The 23,343-nt window shown below is 38.9% G+C and overlaps 1 protein-coding gene across 1 annotated transcript in view; it reads right to left on the bottom strand.

Moving 5' to 3' along the window:
- Positions 1-834: 834 nt before the first annotated feature.
- The window catches only part of PRKAR2B (protein kinase cAMP-dependent type II regulatory subunit beta), a 109,418-nt gene continuing 86,909 nt past the window's right edge, over positions 835-23,343 (bottom strand). Inside the window, exons 5-11 of the mRNA XM_052638811.1 lie at positions 15,846-15,952; positions 12,515-12,668; positions 7,578-7,679; positions 5,912-5,986; positions 3,498-3,563; positions 3,228-3,366; positions 835-968 (exon numbers count right to left, since the gene is read on the bottom strand). Of these exons, the coding sequence (XP_052494771.1) occupies positions 835-968; positions 3,228-3,366; positions 3,498-3,563; positions 5,912-5,986; positions 7,578-7,679; positions 12,515-12,668; positions 15,846-15,952 (777 nt within the window). The remainder of the gene's footprint in view (positions 969-3,227; positions 3,367-3,497; positions 3,564-5,911; positions 5,987-7,577; positions 7,680-12,514; positions 12,669-15,845; positions 15,953-23,343) is intronic.

Raw genomic sequence — 23,343 nt, 5'->3', positions numbered from 1 at the left:
CAACAATTAAGTTTAAAGAGCATTTAAAAATATTTGTGACATTAAATGTCAAACAAATTTTTAAAGATAACAAATACAGAGAACTGCAAAAATGAAAAAAGGAAGCATAGATAGATGCTTTATGAGGAAAATAATGACCTTTCATCTAAAGACGCTTTCCTGTTGTTGTAATGACTAAACTGCCTGTCCTTAAAACCACTAGAATATGTAGGCTACTGACATTATACCCAAGAAATCAAAAGGTACTTTATTGCAAAAATATAAAAGATTTTAAAATTGCATAAGATGTTTTATACCATTTCACCAATAGGCCAAGGCCAGCACATAACTTATCAAGCCAGAAAAACTTTAAAACAAAAATGGTTAAATTGTACTTACTATATATAGTGAGTTGTAAAAAGAATGTGATGCCATGCTGTATAGCATGATTCACTGCCAAGTTCCCTTTTACATGGGTGTAGTCATAACATATCAATCTGAGTAAGTCAAAATGAATACACATTGCCTATGATAACATCCTTTAATTATCTTCTTAAACAGATACTTTCAACATATTACAATCATCTGAATTTTCAGTCAAATCATAATTTTGTGGAGTAGAAAGTCATTTTATCAGTATGTTGATTTTTTTTTTGATCTACTCTTTTTAGAAAGTGATGTTAAAGCCTATTGACTATTAAATATCTATCCTGTTTACTGATACATTGTAAATGTAAAAAAAGGAAAAAACCTGAAATCACAGAAAATGCTTGGCATCTACACAAACACATTCTCAGTGGACTAACCACTACTGTGTAATTTTGTCACTAGAGGTCTTGCTCCAATACTTTTGCTTCATGCAGTGGGTTCAACAATATCCATGTTTGTTCCAAACAGGGCAACCAATTGCTCTTCATAGGTAGCGATGTTCCTTTTCATAATTTCCATGCAAGGTCCCAAAAGCCTTTCAAACGCTTGCACATCCATGGCTAAGAAGAGTGGAGAATAAAAGAAAAATAACATTCTTTACAAATCTGGAATTTCTAAGTCACTTATGGTACCTATTTCACATACATCAGTGACGCAATGGCATTTTTGCATAAATAACAGATACAAGAAAAAGGCATAAAGATAAAAACATTCCACTTCAAAAAGGAAGGGGCCAGTGGCCCGTGGCCATATGACATTGTATTGGAAGTTCCTGATCCAGGTTAAAAGAATGAGGGATTGTTATGGCAAGACCTTAGAATTTTAAAAAAACAAATACATTTTTATGTCACCACTTTAGCAGTATGAACTCAGGGGTGCAAGGTAGTGTTTTCTATCTTGTTTTCCCTCCTCAGGGCTTACAATGCAATGTTGTGAAGACCAAATGTTACCTTTTATAATTTTTTATACTAGAGTCTAGTCAATTCAAAATGGTAGCCCAAGTAATGGTTTTGTCCGCTTCTCTAAGTATATGCTCTATGTTGCTTAGATTGCTTGTCTCGAGCATTTTTAAAAACCGAATTTATATGAAAATATGATCATGCTATCACTGAAATTAAAATTCTTTTTTTTTTTTTTTTGCTTCTTAAATTTACAGAACTAAAAAAGGCAGTGTTTACAGTAGAGTGAATGGAAATTCCTGCACTGCTGGCAGCATGTAAATAAGTGCAAATACAAGTGATCTGGCAATAGGTATCAAAAACCATAAAAAGAAAACCCACTTCCAAAAAGCATTTCTCAGGAAAAATCCTATTATGTGAAAAAGTAGATATGTATACACCCCCACAGAAAAGCTCTCCCCCACAGCGCAAAATGGAGCCCAAACTCAAAAATTATGTAACAGTCGGAAGTGAGTAAATATTTCATCGTGTATTTAACCAATGTTAATATCTGATGTAACAAACATGAGAAAATGCTTAAGCTATAATGAATGAAAGAAGCAGTTTACAAAACTGATTTAAAACTGAAAACGTACAAATAAAAAAGGATGATAAGAAATTATAATAGGAGGTGGAAATTGCTGGGTGGTGGTGGTACTGGGTAACTCTTAGTTTTTCCTACCTTTCTGTATTTCTCAAATTTAATGTGACTATACATTTTATTGGAGAAGGAAATGGCAACCCACTCCAGTATTCTTGCCTGGAGAATCCCATGGATGGAGGAGCTTGGTGGGCTATAGTCCACGGGTCGCAAAGAGTCGGACACAACTGAGCGAGCGATACATTTTGTTATAGAAAAAAAGTAATGGGATTTCACTCACATCATCTTTACTCTCTACTGTCTAACACGTCTACTCAGAGAAATTACCTGTCAGCGTCCAAATTTTTCTTTTTCATCCAAGTGTAACACTAGAGTAATATTATACTTATTTAAAACCATTTAAAAAACAACTTCTCTAAGAAAATTCTGGGGATACTTGCAAATCTTAACACTGAAGCTAAATTTATTCTACTGAACTGTGGATGAAGACTATGGAGTAGCTAATTACTTTTAAAATTAATTTTTATTGGTGTATAGTTGATTTGCAATGTTTATTACTTTCTGCTGTACAGCAAAGTGAATCAGTTTATACATACACATATATCCACTTTTTTTAGATTCTTTTCCCATACAGGTCATTACAGAGTATTGACTAGTTTTCTTAAAGAAAATGTCACCTGTATTAATATCTCCTGAGTTATATTTTTTATTACTAAAATAAGTTATTTCTCACATATATAATCTCTGCTATATACAGATGTCTTCCAGCTGAAGATGGCACTTCTGTTCATGGCATTTCTGTGTGGTACACAGAAGTAATAAACAGCTGAACAAGATTTTTATTGTGCTATGACAAACTTGAACTTTTGTTTCCTAATCCTAGATGAGTAAGTATTCCTACAGACATTTCAGCTTCCCCTGCAGAACAGTATATCTTATAAAAGTGCTGTTTGAGGTGTTTTTTTTTTAGCAGAAATGGAACATAGTGCATGTCGTTCATTTGAAAGATTAGATGTAAAGCTTGGTACTCAGAATTCTTATCTTAACGACATACTAAAATGTTATTTCATGTCTATAAAAAAGGACAATGTGTATGTGTGTGAAAATTTTCTAAGAAGTTGACTTCTACAAATTGACTGTGCAATGAATCCTAATCTTGTGTTTTGTTGGGACCATAAAACCTGTGAAGCCAGTAAAATAATCAGTGTGACGCTGAATACGTACAATGCACACAGAAGGATTTCAACTGGGGCAAGTGTGCCCTGGGCTGTGAGTCCTACCTAAACATTTGACGGTCCCGATGGCGTGTGCCGAAGCTGCTCGGGGCTTGTTTGTTACCAGAGCCAATTCGCCGAAGTACTGCCCTCGAGAGCACCGAGCGATTTCAACTGCACCGTTCTCCTCCACCTCTGACTTACCCTGACAAGGTGATGGAAAGTGTTAGCATTCACTCAGCTTAAGAAAAACAGAATGAAGCTTAGTCAGGGGAAAAAAAAAAAAAAAGGTCTATTATGTTACTTGCTAATATTTCATGGATTTTTAGGACTTACCTTCCTTTTCATAGTAATTTTCACTTCTCCAGATTCTACAATGAAAAAAGAATCAGCCAAGTCTCCCTGTCAGAATAGGACAAAAAAACAGAGGGTGAAAAATGCAACTTCAGTTGACAGCAATCCTGCTGCCCACCACACCTCTGAAATCAATCCCATGCCAGTTTACAGATCATCTCCCGAAAGCTGAAACCCCGCAGAACAGGTTATGGCCCCTCCTAAGTTGAGATGTTATGATCAACAATTATAGTGTAACAATTTCATTTGTAAAATTATCTGAAATGATATACTGTCTACTATAGCATTTCTGCTAAAACTAGCAAGAAAATATAGCAACCAACACCAAGGTAAGGATTTCACTCAAACTGCAGCCTGGATAAAGCAGACATGGTCGGAGATGTAAGCACTGTTTCCCAGCAGCGTCGCCTCTGTCGGCTGCTCCTATGCTGAAATGTGCCACGCTGGGTCGTTCCTAACCTACGAAGCCAGAGTGTGGCAACCCCAGATAATCCAGCAGCTCCGCAAGTGGAGGAAGCAGGCAGACTAAGCCGTACGTGTGGGCCCTGATGCCTGTCCTGCAGGTGGCTAGGGACCGAAGTTTAGATGCTGGGTTACTGAAAGCCCACCTCAAGGCCCAGAAAGACTTCTCAAAGAAAGTGTTGCCATTTCGAACTACATAGCTGCGTTTTCTTGTTTTCTTTTTTGAACAAACTTCCTTGACTTCCAATGATGCCTTATGAATTAAGTAATGTAATACGAATGATGACATTGACTTTCCTAAGCTTCTCAAAGTGATTCTGGAGAAACTCAGGTATTTCAAAACTCTTTACTACAATTCAAGAAATACAGTATCAGATTATATTACATCATAAGGAATGCAGAGTCTCCATTATACTATAGTGCAGACTTGTATGTTTATCAACGCTTAAAAGACAACTATCTAAAGATACCTTTAATAAACTCTCAGTATACATATATCTTTTCTCTTATCTTTTTATCAGGCTTTCTATAAGAGCTTCATGCAAAATATTCAAGTGTCTTAAATCATAAAAGGTCTATCAACTGCCATGTAATGTCATTTTTAAAACATGCTCAAATTGCATGTAAAACTAATGAGTTAAGTTCTGTTGGTTGTGTCGATGTCAGTTTGCTAGTTTTGATGTTGTACTAGTGATACAAAATGCACTGGGAGAGACTGGGTCAAGAGCACATGGGACTTTCTTTTTTTTGCAGCATGCTGTGAATCTATAATTATTTCAAAATAATTGGGAAAAGTCATTTCAAAAGCGCTCTATGCTTTGCAGATCTTCGGTTTGTATCATGGAATCTCAGCCTTGTTCTCTAATTTGACAGACTGGGGGTGGCAGTGGGGGAAGACTGACTGATTTACTTGTTTATCTGCCTTCTAAACTAATTCTTTTCTCAGCCTCCCAGACCTTGAATCTTGTTTCACATGTATGAAAAGAGACAATATATTACAATATAGTATAATGTTGATAGGAAAATTACCCAATTTGTTAAAAACCTGTTTTTTTTTTAAGTCTTTATTGAATATGTTACAAATTCGATTTGTTATAAACTGCTTCTGTCTTTTTTTTTTTTTTTTTATGTTTTGGGTTTTTGGCCATGAGGCATGTGGGATCTTAGCTCCCCAACCAGGGATTGAACCCGCACCCCTAGCTTTGGAAGGTGAAGTCTTAACTACTGAACTACCAGGGAAGTCCCTAAAAAACCTGTTTAAAGCATGCAGTCAATGCTTCATACTAACTAGCAAGTTAGTAGTATCATCGATATGCTTTCACCTGTAAACTCTAACCGTCTCTGTAAATCCTACTTCTGGATAGGTCTGTTCTAACCAATATGTGTGTGTATTGCTTCAGGTTCTAAATGGGATTTGAGAAAAGCATTATGGGTTCAAGAGCACGCTGGCCCCCTCAGTGCCTGGCAGCCAGTGAAGTACATGGTGCAACATGTCCCCTTCTTGGTTAATTTCACCAGGAGGGGGTTTCACCAATGAACCGATTGTGCAGAACTTTACACCTTCCAATGCACCTTCTGGGTCCTTATTAATAAATCTTATGGAACGATTACTAGTTTTTTTCCCCCTCTTACAAATGACATCTTAATTCTCTCTATATATGTGACCTTCATGTCTGGTACAAACATAAAATTATGCCTAAATCCATTGGATGATTTAATATATATTCCTTAAGATTTAATTAAAAAAAATAAAAACAGTCAGATAGCTTGATGGCTATAAATTAAGCCATTTTTAATAGATTTGGCAGGAAATAATTATATTAATCCACCACTACATACTAATTATGGATACACGAAAATGTTATTAAGACTTAGAATATATAAGAATCTTTTGGAAAATAACCTCAAACTGAGCTCCATAAAAAGTATTATACCTGAGCAATGATTTGTTCTCCATCGTTGTATACTTTGGTGCCTATCACATCTACCACTTTCAGGCGTTCAGAAACCTATAAAGGAGAAAAGATGATACAGTTGACCCCTCAGTGATATGGGTTTGAACTGTGCACAGTCCACTTATCTACAGATTCTTTCCAGTAGATATACAGTTGCCCCTCATGCCCACAAATGTGGAACCCAGGGCCACGGAGGGTCTGCTGTAAGGGACTTGAGCATCTGCAGACTTTGGTATCCACCAAGCTCCTAGAATCAATCCCTTGGAAACGGATGAACAACTGTATGAAACAAACTAATCAGGTAAATCTTAACTATTTCATGGGTTTAAAAATGGTAGCCTACAGGCCAAATAAACTGAGCAATGTGTGTGTTTATATTAATAAACCTAAATAATATAAAAAGCACAATCACTCAGTGGTATCCAACTCTTTGTGACTCCATGGACACAAGGCTCTTCTGTCCATGGATTTTACCAGGCAAGAATACTCGAGTGGGTTGCCATTTCCTACTCCAGGGGGATCTTCCCAACCCAGGGATTGAACCCATGTCTCCTGTGTCTCCTGTATTTGTAGGCAGATTCTTTACTCGCTGAGCTATCAGGGAAGCCCCATTATATAAATTACTTGCCAGCATTTTAAACAAATTTTTCATAAAAACTTGAATTTCCAGCTTCTCTCGAAAAATCAGAACTGTCAGCAACACTCAGCCTATATTTTCCTGTGTCATAAATAAACTCTGGTGCACTAACAGCCGTTTCCTAAGATGGAGCACATGCTCTCCAGTTTACCAAAGTCCCATCCTGGCTTGGTTTTCTTCTTTGTTACTTGCCTAGCTCTGAAGGCGTTTGAATTTCCAACTCTGACCTATTTTTACTTAAACAGATCTGCTGGTGGAGAAGGTGAGCTGCCCGATATGCATTCTGAAATGAGGCCCGAATGTCTACCAGGTGAATACTGACAAGCCAACACAGGGACATGACAGCAGGTAGGTCTGTCAACCTCAGGGATTCTGGCCAAGAGGCTGGAAGGATGGTATTGCTATCACTCAGGTGGGGAAGAGAAGGAAGGATGTTTGGGACATGTCCGTTTGAGGTATCTTTTAGATATCCCAGAGGAAATGTTAAATATGCAGTCAGATAAACAAGCCTGGCTTCAAGGGTGGGGCCTTGCACAGTGATGTCAATTTTAAGAGGCACTGACCATAATAGACATTTAAAGCCAGGGGATTTGACAAGTACAGCACGGGAATAAGTGCAGCCTGCAAGAAAGAAAAGAGACACCTTGGGATGCCAATTTTAAGAGGAAAGGAATAAGGAAGGAGAGGCCAGTGAGGACATTCTGTATTTAGATAACCTCTTCCTGTAAAGGCTACTGCCTACATTTATGTGATTAGTTTAAGTCTGCTTTTAGAAAGAGACCTCATATAAATCTGCTGTAGCTGCTCCCAGGAGCCTATTATGTGTAAATAACAAAATAGATAGTTACAGGCAGTAAAAGAAATACTAAGCTATTAAAACAAAGTAATCTTTTTAAGTGAAAATATGGATAGATTATTATTCAAAGAAACCTTCTACAAAGCTAAGCATTCCTAACACAACAGAAACTTTTAAAGCAAAATAAAATAAAAGCAGAAACATATACTTACTTCCAAAGATTTAAGGAATGGCAGTGACTCGATAAAGCTTTCATACATTTTTCTCTTTTTGGCATTATTTTTTACAATTATCCTCCTGAAGGTTACCCTGTCCTAAAGGCAGAATATCAAATATGAAGACAATTAAAAGGTAGACTTTATGAGGAAAGAAAGTTTGAAGAGATAGTTTCATTTATTCCCTGTAAGAAACAAACAATAATTGAAGATTTTCAAAATAAAAGATTAATATTATTATACTTCTAATACAACTCATTTCAGATTTTTATTTTCTTAAGCATCAATATAGAACCATATAAAATGTTATTTTCATGCTTTTGAAGGAAAGCAACAGTTTACTTTTAATTAAGAACAGAGATCTGACCAACATGTAACTAGTGGGCTAACCCACCAGGTGGCGGTGTTGCACTATTAAAGAAATACCAGCTTCTTTTTTTATTTTTCTCCTCAGCTTTTTGAGATACAATTGACTTGTAATATTGTTTAAAGGTAGACAACATGTTGATTTGATATACTTATATACTGTAAAATTATTACCACAGTAGAATTACTTAGTACCACAAATAATTGTCATTTCTTTTTTTGTGGTGACATTTAAGATTTATTCTCTTAGCAGCTTTCAAATATATATTGACAGTATTGTTAACTATAATCAGGTACACTGGATCTTCAGAACATATTCCTTTTATAATTACGCCCCCCAGCCCCTGGCGACCAACATTCTACTCAGTTTTTATGAGGTCAAACTAGCACTGAGTTCTTCTGTTATAGATAACAGCCCTCGAGTGTTAAAATTCAGTGGGAAGTGGCGAGCTTTTTTTTAAATTTTTTAAATTTTAAATTTATTTTAATTAGAGGCTAATTACTTTACAATATTGTATTGGTTTTGCTATACATCAACATGAATCCACCACATGTGTACACATGTTCCCAATCCTGAACCCCCCTCCCACCTCCCTCCCCATACCTAAATGTCCATCAGCAGATGAATGGATAAGAAAGCTGTGGTACATATACACAATGGAGTATTACTCAGCCATTAAGAAGAATATATTTGAATCAGCTCTAATGAGGTGGATGAAACTGGAGCCGATTATACAGAGTGAAGTAAGCTTTTTTTCTTTTTGAGGTATAACTGGCATACGTCATACTAGTTTCAGGTGCAGGACATGATGATTCAGTATTTGTATCTGTTGTGAAATGATCACTACAACAAGTAGTTAACATCTGTCACCATAAATAGTCACAGAATTCTTTTTCTTGTGATGCGAACTTTAAACATCTACTCTCACAGCAACTTTCAACTATACAATACAGTAGTATTAACTGTAGACACCATACTGTACGTTATGTCCCTAAGATGTATTTTTAACTGGAAGTTTGTACCTTTTGACCCCCTTCACCCATGACCAGCCTTTTATTTAAAAAACAAAACAGAAAATCTGGGTGTGCATCCCTTTTAGTAAAGTGTTGTTATATGTATGTTTCAGTTATACACAAAAGCTCACACACATATGCACTGGTTTGACATTTCCTCATGTTTCTTGTGGGCTGCAGTTAAAAAAAAATACATGGAAACCAGTAGTATTAGAAAATGTTTTTAAATCATGCAATTACAATGTAAAGAGAGCTTGAAAAATTACTGACTCTAGGATTTTTTGTCACATCCACATATCAGTTTTCTTTTTTAAAACTGTGCACAGAGAAACTACAACTTTCTTGAGTAGACTTTGATTCCAGTGTTTATCATGTTCATTGCCCTCAAATGTTCCTATGTTTATACTACTTAACCTCAAGGTTCCAACACTGAATTGAGGAACGAGGGAAAACTTTGTAGGTAATGGCTCAAAAAATGGTCTTCCTACAAATTTTACATTTTAAAAATTCCTACAAAACATTATACTAGTTCTCAGTGAAGAGCTCTCAGAATTATGTTAGTTTGGCATACACTGATCAACAACTATATTCTTTTAATACAAAATAAAATTAACAGGGATATGTTCTTTAGTTAATAGATTACTAGGACGTAAGTATCTAGGAAATTAAACATCCTGTTCTCTAATTTAGTTTACTACAATTTTATAAGGGCTGTGATTTGGACTTGCACTCAATCATTTTTTAAAAAAGAAAAAAAAATTTCAAGATAACAAGTAAAATTATTGAAATAATTTGCAAGCCTGGCTCTGCATTGGAATCAGTTGTTGTGTTTTTTTTCAAAAAGGTTTCTAAGATCCCAGACTTTAATGACTGAAAATCTCTGCAAATAGTGCTCTATAATAATCTTCATTTCATGAAAGCTCCCCAAGTGACTCTGATATATAAACAGGTCTGGGAAGCAGCTCCAACACCATTTTATGAACAAGGTTTATTACAAAACAGAGAAGCCAAGAAATGGGTTAGCAATTTAGAAATTAACCACAGCAACAAGCTATGTATCTCAAGAAAAATCTACTAGTGGCCCGCCTCTTCACACTCACTGTGACATATCAATAAAATCCAGAAAGTCCCATTTCAAATGTTTTCACCCCAGTCATTTCAGTCGTCACCTCTCTAAATCACCAGCATGGTCATGTAGATCAGCTAATCCCCCAAGGCTAACAGTGACCTAGACTTATTTACAAAGTTGGACTATTCTACAAAGGACTTTTCTCTTGAGATTTGCTTATCTTTGCACCTGCACTTACATGGCAGAGTTCCAACCGGTTGGTCTCAAAAGCAAAATTCCTTTTCTATTTGACTTTGTCTGAAAGGGGGCTAGTTAGGCCAGCTGCTAAGAAAGCAGATTTGAAGTATTAATTATGTTAATGACTATAATTTTAGAAAAACACCCACTTCACTTATACACATACCCTAAGGTGATCATCACAAACTGTTCACTTCTACAGAGCTTAAAACGGGTGTGTGCTTAAGTCGCTTAGTTGTGTCCGACTCTTTGCAACCCCATGGACTGTAGCCCGCCAGGCTCGTCTGTCCGTGGGGATTCTCCAGACAAAAATACTGGAGTGAGTTGCCATGCCCTCCTCCAAGATATCGTCAAACAGGTACAGATTAGTAAAAAAAAAAACAAAAAACCTCTGAAAAATCCTTCACCCTTCCCGAGAACATAAGTATCATGTATACCTGGAAATTGCTGGACCTCTGTCCCTAGTTTAAGGTTCCTTCCAGGGCTGAGAACTATCAGTACTCAAAAGGCCAACCTGCTAAGTATGGGGCCTTGTTCCAAGGATGTGCATGAGGAGGCCTCCTTATCCTGTGACAATCTGACCCTGCCTGGCAACCCCACCAAGATGATTACATTTTAAATGGTACCTTCTTTAAGGAAACAGATCACAACCCACCCTTGTGACAGTAGGCAAACACTTCCTAAGGGCCAAGTCTACTCGGGTTTTGAGTGTTTATTTTGCCGGCTTTAGGTATTCAAATCTCTGATTATCCTTAAGACACTTCAGAGGACAAGCTCCCTTCCACCTGAAACAATTCCAATTTTGCTTGCACCACTTAAAAAGTGACTCATGACGTTTTTAAGAAGTCAACAGTAGCTGCCTGGGTCTCAGAAGAAGAAATGCACAACAGGTCTTGTTTCTCTGATCAAGAGAGATTTTTATTGGCTGAATTCACCTCGGAATCAAAGGCTGAGTGGTGACTGAACCACGCATAACTTCTGTGAGGCTACAGTTCTTGAAAAGGAGGTTTTAACAAACTTCCTGTTACTTCAACCTTGCCTCCTTCCACAAAAGGATTTGAGAGAAATAACCAAATAAACTCATGTCAGAACCATAGGGTGGGATGTTATCAACAATTTTAAAAGAAAACATTAGTAGTATCAACAGTCCCTTAAATCAGGCTACTTAAAGTGTGTTCTGGGCACCAGCAGCCCCTGGTGCCTCCTGGGAGTGTAAGAGAAATGCAGAATCACAGACCTCATGCCAGACCCCGTAAGTCAGATTCTGCTTTTTAACTAGATTTCCAGGTGATCCCTAAGCACCAGCTTAACCATAGTCCAGAATCAGCTTTACTCGGATCTGCTACTTGGTCTCCCAAGATCATTTATGAAAAGAATGTCCTTCCTTTCCCTCACTCAAGTCTTTAAACCAAATTTTAAGCCTTATAGAAAAGGCATCAAGAAATTTATTTTTCTTTTTGGATGGGTTTTTTAAAAACTGGAGTATAATTGCTTTATAATGTTGTGTTAGTTTCTGTTGTACAACAACGTGAATCAGCTATAACTATACATATATTCCCTCCCTTGTGAGCCTCCCTCAAGAAGTTTGCTTTAAAAGCCCAGGTCTGAGAGTTCCAACCCTGAGAGTTGAATAAGTTTGTCTGTAATGGAGCCTAGGTAAGATAATTTCTTTTTTAACACCTCTAAGTAACTCTGACGTGCATCCACGTGAGAAACACAGACACTGAGTATTTTTTCTCTACACAGTTGCTTGCCAATGCAGGGTTGTTACCAATCAATTTATACGACACAGAGAGTCTCAGTTTACAGTGGTTCTCTCAAGCAGGCATGAGACTCATGCGATGGGCTTGCTCCAATACAGATTGTGGAGTCCCATAGCCAGTGTCCGAGTCAGCAGGCCTGAATCAGTAAGTGGGGCCTCAACGGGCATTTCCAGCAAGTTCCCAGTTGATAGAGATGCTACAAGGCAGGGGACCCTGCTTCGAACCACAGATATTATACTTACAACAGAAACGTACCAGAAAAAAACAGCACTGAAGCCTCTGCTTATTTGTGTGACTGGCTGGTTTTTAAGAATGGTAAAAGAGGAGCATTTAGGAGCACCTGTTAGTTGCTTAATAAATTCTCTGATGCCCGATGGTGATCCCCAAACCATCTACCTATTAAAACTAAAATACTGCAGCTACCTGGCTGCTGGCATAATGATTTTTCACAAATGACATTCAGGTCAAATAAATACTTCACTCACCAAACCCCACAGAGCACCAGGAGAGGTAGCAGTGATTGTAGCTGCTCTGGGTGTGTTGTACATTAAGGCCAGTTCGCCAAAACTCCCACGATTGTCATAGTTGCCAACACACCGTCCAACACCATCGCATTTCACATAAATATCAAATGTTCCTCTGGTGGATGCATGAAAAAGAAGACGTAAAAGTAATTCAAATCAAGTCTCATCACAACAAAACATGAGCCTTTGGCAATAAAATCTCATTTTTTTAAAAAAAAATTACTTATTGCTTGGTCTTCTTGCTCAAACATCATAACACATTGACTTGATTAAAATTTTAAATGTCTAGAAGGATGAACAGTGGGAAGTTCCCTTTTGCCCTGGTCCAGCCATTCAGTTTTCTCCAAAAAAGCCACTGCTCCCAGCTGCTACATCCTTGCAGAGGTCTTTACACCTGGGAGCAGCGGAAGCTGGATGGATACACTGGAAGCCTTCCAAAGGTGCTGGAAGTAACAGGAGCCGTCCCTGAGACTGAGGGCACATCCCCAAGGGCGACAGCTGGGGATGGGCTCTTACTTTCCTTTCCTCTCTGATGACAAACAGTAATAAAAGGGCATCAATACATGACAAAGACACCGCCTATTCCGGACCAGCAGGAGGAAGAGACCAGCAATGGGACTAGGGTAAAGTCTGTACATGGGCCTGCTGGGGCAAATGAGGGTAAACAACACACATGTAAGATAGAAAAATAAGGGATGAAAATATAACTGACTGCAGCCAAAGAGAACAGGCAAAGAAAACCATCTGAAGGCATGCATGTGAATCTGCTGACCTCAATGAGCTCTGAGTTTAAGCATCATGGAGGCTAGTGACGTTCACTATGTAACTGAAAAGCTTTTGTTTCCAAAACGAACATGCATTACTTCTGAGATCAGAAGAAAATAATCTTAAAAAAGAATATAGCTCTAACAGTCTGGTCAGCCATTACTGTACAGTACCTACAGGGTCCTTTATGATCTAAAAGGTGGGGGCCGGCAAGCTGGGGCCCAAGACTGGTTGCTTGCTGCTGTAAATCAAGCTTCACTGGAAAGATAAACACGCTGGCTGTTTCTGCACTCTGCAGCTGACCTGCGCCACGAGAGCAGACATGGGTAGTTGCAACACAGACCTTATGGCCTGCAAAGCCTGCAAAATTTATTCTGTGGCACTTTATATCTCCTGGCCCTATATGTTAGACCGACCGCCCATCTAAAGGTGGTAGAAATTCAGACTAAATATCCAATCCCGGTCTTCTAGATTTTTTGTGCTTATCTTTTAATTGGGTTCCTTTTTCTAGCAAATAAAATGCTGTTTGCATGTCACTGCACTCCTGATCCTTTATTTCTATTAACTTCATTCTCTCTGTGGAAGACTGTCATTTCATGTACTGTATCTATTCAGGGAACATGGCTTCACGGCTTGCTGAAACACCTGTGAGGTCAGACAGGAGAAAATTCTTTGGCCTTATTCTATTGGCTAAAGTCTGGCAAAGACAAAACAGGGAGTGCTGTTAAGGTCAGGAAAGGATTACAGATGGTAAAGATACAACAAAAGCAAACGCATGAGGTACTGGACAAAAGATATTCATGAATTAAGAATTACCGGTTTTTAATATAATTCATGACTAGAATGGCTGTTTCAGGGATTCCTTCTAGAATTTGTCTCATGGACAGTTATTTTTCAAGTACAGATTAATTTTTCTATTTATACATTTGCACTAAAATCTTTTTCTACATTTTTCTGCTTTGAGTACGATAAAGTATACAACAAATGTGCTGATGAGAAGTGCAGTGAGCTACCAGTCCTGTTAAAATCACAGCAGTCTAAAAATCGGCTAAAACACTACATGCCGCTTTTCCTGCAGATTTCTCCCCCTGAGAACATGAGGCCAAAGGCAGTGCAGAGTCACAGAAAGACACACACGGTGGCCAAGGGACCCGGGTGCTGGGTCGGCCGGCACTCACTTGCGTGACCTTCCAGACTTGCATCACTTTTGTGTGCCTGAGAATTTTCATCTGTCAAAAGGGTGATGAGGAACTAAGGGAAGGCACTATGCACTAATGTAAGGAGGTTTTACAGTCAAAATACCAACTAAACCAAAGTGATTCCTGTACGGTATTTGGGGTTCTCATATACTCTTACTATTCAATACAATAAACAGTGAATTTCTGAGGTGTTTTGTTGATGAAAGCTGCTAATGGTACCAGAATCGTGACTTCAATTTACACGTGAGACCATTCTGAAATCACAGAGTCCCCCTCCAGCCCTGGCTATTGCAGCCCCTACAGGTCACCAAGGTCTAAGGGATGAGGGGCTGAAGGATTCACAGAGCATGCGGTGCTGATGCATGAAAGGTACCTCCCACAGCCCAGAGCGGGGAACAGAGCCGACACAGACAGCTGAGGGGACTTCCTGTGAGGCCTCTGAGTAGAACACAGCTGGGCCCAGAGAAGCCAGTGTAACCCAACAAGTCAAGACTGGGAGATGATCCATGTTCTACATAAACAGGAGAGGCTAAGGATTCCAAACATCTCATAAACGCTTCCTCACTGCTTAAAAAAGAAGTGGAGAAATGAAGGCTCAGCTCAGGTTGCTCTCCTTTAACATTTTAGGGTTGTTACCCAAGTTTTGCTTAAAACCTACTACTCTTTGATGAAGTGAAACACAACTTCAGTTTTCTGAAACTGTATTTTCAATATAAATACAAACCTTCTCACGTAAATAATTTATCTGCAGAGTTTTTAACAGGCAAACAGAATAATGCATAAACAATTTCTGGAAGGACACACAAATTACTCTGCTGATGAGATGATGCTAAGGCAGCAGGAAGAGAGACTAACTTTTCACCGTAGGTCCCTCTGAATTGGAATTTTTAAACCATGAGCATGCTTCACTTCATTAAGCAATAATAAAGGAAACTTTTTAGAAAACATAACAACAGATTGAGTTATATGGATTCAGTATCCCAGATGCTGTATCACACTGCTGTTTTCATGTTGACAAGAGTATCCAATTCTGTGACAGGTGTTAACTAGCCCTCAAGTAAACTTAACAGATGAGGAGGCTCCCAGTAAATGACTGAGATTTATTGATTCACCAAAAGTCAACAGTCATCCATACATTATACCTCTTTCCTTGATCTAGCACAGTTTCATTACACAAGTTCAAAGCAGGTTTATAGGCCCAGTTACATAGGAATAAGGGCAGACAGGCAATAGCAATTATTGTATGTTAATCTGTCAGTCTTTATAACACATTAAGATTTTCACAAAAGGTTCATTACATTTCAGGAGCAAAGTTACACAAAACTTACCTATCAATTACATAAAAGTTGTCGCCATCATCACCTTGATCAATTACATGTTCCCCTTCTTTAACCAATTTTTCAAACATGGCATCTAATACTTGAGACATCTGCTCCTATTTTTCAAAAATAAAAGACATAATCTTGTTTATGTAGACCATGTTTTCTTAAAGAACCACAATTAGCTCTATATTTTTGTGAACAAGCTCAAAAAAATGGAAATATCATGACTGCCATTGAGTCTTGTAAAAAAACCTACAGAACAGTCCCCTTCTCATCACATACAAACCAGATGATTATATATTTACTCTCATATTCACTACCTGAATAAAAGTAATTATAACTGGTCTATTTCAGAATCTTTGCAACTCTCACCACTTTAATACAAAAGGAAACTAGCCATCGAATCATCATATACCTTGTGAAATATAACTTTAGCAACTAAAATTATCAGGTTAATAAAGAACTATTGCAAATGCCTTTTAAAGATATCTAAACTTTAAAAAACCTTTCCTATTTTAATCATCACTGTAATTTATAAATACTTAGCCAATGTAAACCCTGACGCCAATCCTTCTTGGTTTAGCACCGAAAACAATACAGAACCAAAAAAAAAAAAAAAAAAAAACTAAAAGTAAAACCAAAAATGATTGTAGCAAACATTCCATCCATGTCCTTTATCACTAAGGTTCTCTTCAGGAAGCAACCATGTACCTCCCTAGGACAGATGTATTAAAACTGAATCCAGAGACATCAAACCTATCAGTCAACAACTATCTAGAAACTTTGTTCTTCTAAAGTGTGCTTGACAAGGGTTAAAAATCAACCCTGGATAGTGAGAATAAATTAGAAGGCCAATGAAATCCTTCAGAACAAGTCCTGGGACAATTCACAGGTCTTTGAAGTTAGAACAAATGGGTATGGAGGAACAGTGTGGTGATGGTAACAGGAAACTCAGAAGCTGTAGGAAGGGTTTACGTCACTCTCTATGGATATAAAAAGGCAGCAACTCCAACCGCCCAGGCCAAAACCAATTATTACTATAAGCAAATTAAGGATCTGAAGATAGAGGGTGGGGGAGATCCAAGTGGAAAACACAGGTTGAAGAAACAAAATTTTCTGGATCAAAAGCACAAACAGACTACGTGTGACTCTCTTCTTCTTGAGACCCCATTAATATTTCACAGGGACCATGAAGGTACCACTCCACCCAGATGAGAACAGGAAGAGGAAAAGTGGAGGAGAGATTTCTAGAGCAAAGAGAAGTTACACAAGGGCAGAGAGAGGGTGTCGCCCAGAGATGGGCAGGGGGCCTGCAGTGTGGAGAGGCCAGCCACCTGTCAGAGCACCAGAAGCTCCAGACTGGGAGACACCTGGCCTGGTCAGAATGGGACTGAGGCACTGCTGAAAACAGAGGGACTGATTCGAAGTCCTCCACGATCAGCTGATACTCTCCTCCACATGTCTGCATCCTGAACACAGAACACTAGCAACCAAGTGTTAATCCCAACTCTTCCCAGACAAGAGATCAGAGTCAGGTTCTTAGGAGAAACTAAGTAAATAAGACAGAACTAGAAGAGTTACTGTGAAGACTGGTGCCCTGGAACAAGGACCTTCAGCTGCTTGGATGAGGGGTTCCTCCACGTGAACAGCTGGCTCCTTGCCACCCAACCAGCACGACACTGATGGTCAGGCCTGCCCCACTTACTCAGGGGTCCTCGTCAGCTTTGCATAGCCCCTCTGGGAGCCTACAAGACTAAGATAAACAGCAGTAAAACACCAATGAGCTAGAAAACTCAAGAACAGTGATGAGCTTTCAGAAAGTTTTACTCTATACACCCAGAGATGTTCAAGATGATGTCATAATCATGAGATGAAAAAAACAGGATGATTAGAAAAAGTGCAAGAGAAAAATAGATAAGCTCAAAACTGAAAACATCATTACCAAATTTTTTTCCTTTCAACTATTTTAATTTTTAGATCAGTTTTAGGTTCACAGCAAAATGGAGCAAAAAAGCATAAAGAACTGTCCTAAACCCGCTGCCTCCCCATGTTTCTCCTCTATTAACATGACCCAGAAGAGGGTACGCTTATTACAAGTGATAAACGTACAATGACATCAATATCACTCGGAGTCCACAGCTGACATCTGGGTTCAGTCTTGGTGCTATACACTCAGTGGTTTAAACAAAGGTACCCACAAAGGTAAAAACGTACCCACCACTACAGAATCTTCTGTAAGTAAATAAAGAACTAAGAAGGTAAAATAAAAAACTTCAAAGAAAGTCGACAGATGAAAAGATAAGAGGAACAAAGGGATATCACAGACAACAAATGTAAGAAAATAATTAGGAAACTAAGGAATGAATTTTCCAGTACCAAAGGATGTAAGTTTTCAGACTGAAAGGGCTCACTCACAGGCCAGCACCTCCACACTCACACGACAGTGTAGCTTCAGGAAACCAAACATACAGAACTGACTGCAGGGCTTCCAGTAAAAGAGGAAGGAACCCTTAAAAATATAAAACAATGTTCAATTTCTTGGAGTTCAGTTCAGTTCAGTCGCTCAGTCATGTCCGACTCTTTGCGACCCCATGAATTGCAGCACACAAGTCCTCCCTGTCCATCACCAACTCCTAGAGTTCACCCAAACTCATGTCCATCGAGTCAGTGATGCCATCCAGCCATCTCATCCTCTGTCTTCCCCTTCTCCTCCTGCCCCCAATCCCTCCCAGCATCAGGGTCTTTTCCAATGAGTTAACTCTTTGCATGAGGTGGCCAAAGTATTGGAGTTTCAGCCTCAGTATCAATCCTTCCAATGAACACCCAGGGCTGATCTCCTTTAGAATGTACTGGTTGGATCTCCTTGCAGTCCAAGGGACTCTCAAGAGTCTTCTCCAACACCACAGTTCAAAAGCATCAATTCTTCGGCGCTCAGCTTTCTTCACAGTCCAACTTTCACATCCATACATGACGACTGGAAAAACCATAGCCTTGACTAGACAGACCTTTGTTGGCAAAGTAACGTCTCTGCTTTTGAATATGCTGTCTAAGTTGGTCATAATGTTCCTTCCATGGAGTGTCTTTTAATTTCATGGCTGCAATCACCACCTGCAGTGATTCTGGAGCCCCCAAAATAAAGTCTAACACTGTTTCCACTGTTTCGCCATCTATTTCCCATGAAGTGATGGGACCAGATGCCATGATCTTCGTTTTCTGAATGTTGAGCTTTAAGCCAACTTTTTCACTGTCCTCTTTCACTTTCATCAAGAGGCTTGTTAGTTTCTCTTCACTTTCTGCCATAAGGGTGGTGTCATCTGCAAATCTGAGGTTATTGATATTTCTCCTGGCAATCTTGATTCCAGCTTATGCTTCCTCCAGCCCAGCGTTTCTCATGATGTTCTGCATATAAGTTAAATAAGCAGGGTGACAATATACAGCCTTGACGTATTCCTTTGCCTATTTGGAACCAGTCTGTTGTTCCATGTCCAGTTCTAACTGTTGCTTCCTGACCTGCATACAGGTTTCTCAAGAGGCAGGTCAGGTGGTCTGGTATTCCCATCTCTTTCAGAATTTTCCACAGTTTATTGTGATCCACACAAAGGCTTTGGCATAGTCAATAAAGCAGAAATAGATGTTTTTCTGGAACTCTTGCTTTTTCCATGATCCAGCAGATGTTGGCAATTTGATCTCTGGTTCCTCTGTCTTTTCTAAAACCAGCATGAACATCTGGAAGTTCATGGTTCACATATTGCTGAAGCCTGGCTTGGAGAATTTTGAGCATTACTTTACTAGAGTGTGAGATGAGTGCAGTTGTGCGGTAGTCTGAGCATTCTTTGGCATTGCCTTTCTTTGGGATTGGAATGAAAACTGACCTTTTCCAGTCCTGTGGCCACTGCTGAGTTTTCCAAATATGCTGGCATATTGAGTGCAGCACTTTCACAGCATCATCTTTCAGGATTTGAAATAGCTCAACTGGAATTCCATCACCTCCACTAGCTTAGTTTGTAGTGATGCTTTCTAAGGCCCACTTGACTTCACATTCCAGGATGTCTGACTCTAGATGAGTGATCACACCATCGTGATTATCTGGGTCATGAAGATCTTTTTTGTACAGTTCTTCTGTGTATTCTTGCCACCTCTTCTTAATATCTTCTGCTCCTGCTAGGTCCATACCATTTCTGTCCTTTATCGAGCCCATCTTTGCATGAAATGTTCCCTTGGTATCTCTAATTTTCTTGAAGAGATGTCCAGTCTTTCCCATTCTGTTCTTTTCCTCTATTTCTTTGCATTGATCGCTGAAGAATGCTTTCTTATCTCTCCTTGCTATTCTTTGGAACTCTGCATTCAGATGCTTATATCTTTCCTTTTCTCCTTTGCTTTTCACTTCTCTCTTTTCACAGCTACTTGTAAGGCCTCCCCAGACAGCCATTTCGCTTTTTTGCATTTCTGTTCCATGGGGATGGTCTTGATGCCTGTCTCCTGTACAATGTCAGGAACCTCCGTCCATAGTTCATCAGGCACTCTGTCTATCAGATCTAGGCCCTTAAATCTATTTCTCACTTCTACTGTATAATCATAAGGGATTTGATTTAGGTTATACTTGAATGGTCTAGTGGTTTTCCCTCCTTTCTTCAATTTAAGTCTGAATTTGGCAATAAGGGGTTCATGATCTGAGCCACAGTCAGCTCCCGGTCTTGTGTTTGCTGAGTGTATGGCGCTTCTCCATCTTTGGCTGCAAAGAATATAATCAGTCTGATTTCGGCGTTGACCATCTGGTGATGTCCATGTGTAGAGTCTTCTCTTGTGTTGTTGGAAGAGGGTGTTTGCTATGACCAGTGCGTTCTCTTGGCAAAACTCTATTAGCCTTTGCCCTGCTTCACTCCGTATTTCAAGGCCTAATTTGCCTGTTCCTTTAGGTGTTTCTTGACTTCCTACTTTTGCATTCCAGTCCCCTATAATGAAAAGGACATCTTTTTTGGGTGTTAGTTCTAGAAGGTCTTGTAGGTCTTCATAGAACCATTCATCTTCACTCAGAGGAATGCAAATTAAAATGGAAAGGAGATACTCTTTTTATTAGACTGTTGGATATGGTGCGGGCAGGAGGAGTCCTCCTGAAGATGGTTGATGGAACAGGCCTCCAAGGGAGTGCTGGCCACAGTCAATAACATTTTGAAGGTGTTCCCTGTCACCTCATCATTCCTTGTCTAGGATGATATTCTACACACATTTTTGAAATGACGTGTGCACAGGCATTTTTTCATTGCAAAATGTGCATCGTAACAGCAAAAAACTGAAAAAGCACGTTCATCAGCAAGGCTGTGTATAAATAAGTTTCGTACATCCATACATCAGAAAGCAATGAAGCTAATAAGAAAAGAACATGAGGCTTTTAAGATCCCTGTCTTTTACTGGAGTTGCTGGCAAGCATGAGAACACTCAATGAAGGGCAACCGGAAGTCTGAAACCCTGCGCTAGGAGGAGCTCCAGTGAATGCACCTGCTGTCTGCTGTCACACTGATGATGTGCATGATTGCAGAGGCCAGAACTGGTATGGCTGGGTAGACATTTCTGGAGATTTGGGAACAATGTGAAGACCTGCCTAAGGAGGAGAGCTGTCTAGCAGTGATGGAGCAAAGACATGAGTTCCCTGCTCCTGTCAAGGCAGGCTCCCCACCTTATACATGCTGTCAAAAGGGCTCAGCGTTTTTCAGATTGTTTACTGGAACCCAGGACTTTGTAGAGGCGCTTCAAGGATCAATTCTGTAAACAGCTCTTTTTTTTTTTAACCATTTTTTAAATATTGAAACATAGCTGATTTACAGTGTGGCATTTGTTTCAGGTGTACAGCAAAGTGATTCAGGTATACATATATATTTCAGATTTTTTTCCCTCATAGGTTATTACCAGATATTGAATATAGGTCCCTGTTCTATATAGTAGATCCTGACTGATTATCTGTTATATAGAATAGTGTGTACATGTTAACTCCAAACTTATCCTTGAAGTGTATTCTAACCATTAAATATTAAAACTAAAGTAAATGAACACGTTCAGATGGCTATATACATAAATACAAAATTTTTTATAAAGTGAAATTTCATATAACATAAAATTTACCTCTTTAAAGTGAACATGTTAGTATCCATAAAGTTGTGCAACCACCATCTGTATCTAGTTCCCAAACATTTTCATCACCCCAAAAGGAAACCCTGTGTCCATTAAGCAGTCAGTTCCCATTTTTCTCTCCTACTAGGCCCTGGCAATTACCAACCTGTTTTCTGTCTTTTTTGGATATTTCATATGATGGGGCTTTCTTTGTGGCTCAGACAGCAAAGAATTTACCTGAAATGCAGGAGACTCAGGTTTGATCCTTGGGTTGGGAAGATCCCCTGGAGAAGGGAATGGCTACCCACTCTGGTGTTCTTGCCTGGAGAATTCCCTGGACAGAGGAGCCTGGCGGGCTGCAGTACACAGGGTCACAAAGAGTCAGACATACACTGGAATCACACAATATGTGACTTTTAGTGCTTGGCTTACCTTAGTCATTCTAAGGTTTTTGAAGTTCAGCTATGTTGTAGGATATATTCTTGTTGTTTAATCACTAAGTTGTATCTGACTCTTTACAACCCCATGGATTGGTAGCCCTACCAGCCTCCTCTGTCCATGGGATTTCCTAGGCAAGAATGCAGGAGTGGGTTGCCATTTCCTTCTCCAGGGGATCTTCTTGACCAGGGATCGAACCCGCATCTTCTTGTTGGCAGATGGTTCTTTACCACTGAGCCACCAGGGAAGCTTCATTCCTTTCAATGGATGAATAATATTCCACTTTGTATAGAAAGTGGAATGTGGTAAAACTACATATATGTATATATATTATATGTAAACTTTGCTCTATGTATATACATGCGCACAAACACACCACAAATTACTTTTCCATTCATTTTCAATGGGCACTCGGGTTACTTCCACCTTTTGACAATTGTGAACAGTGCGACTACGAACAATCATATACAACTATTTGTTGGAACACCTTTTTCAGTTCTTCTGGATTTAAACCTAGGAGTGAAACTGCTGAGTCATATGGTAATTCTGTGTTTAACTCTGAAAAGCCATCAACCTATTTTCCACAGCGCCTGAACTATTTTACTTTACCACCAGCAATGTACTAGGTTCTGATTTCTCCACATCACCACCAACACCTGTTATTTTCCTTTTTTAAAAACTGATACCATCCTAGTGGGGGTGAAGTGGTATTTCATTGTGGTTCTGACCTGTATTTTCACTCGTGACTAACCATTTTAACAATCTTTTCATGTGCTTATTGGTCATTTGTATGTTATCTTTGGAGAAAAGTCTATTTAAGAACTCCACACATTTTTAAGTTAGGTTGTCTTTTTGTTGCTGAGTTACTAGTCCTTTCTATATTCTAGATATGAGGCCTTATCATTTATATATGATACAAATACATATGTATGTATTTGTGGTGTGTATGTGTATACACTTG

The sequence above is a fragment of the Budorcas taxicolor genome, chromosome 4, assembly GCF_023091745.1.
Source record: "Budorcas taxicolor isolate Tak-1 chromosome 4, Takin1.1, whole genome shotgun sequence".
Lineage (NCBI taxonomy): Eukaryota > Metazoa > Chordata > Mammalia > Artiodactyla > Bovidae > Budorcas > Budorcas taxicolor.
The sequence above is the reverse complement of the archived record's forward strand: the minus strand, read 5'-3'. Positions and strand labels throughout refer to the sequence as shown.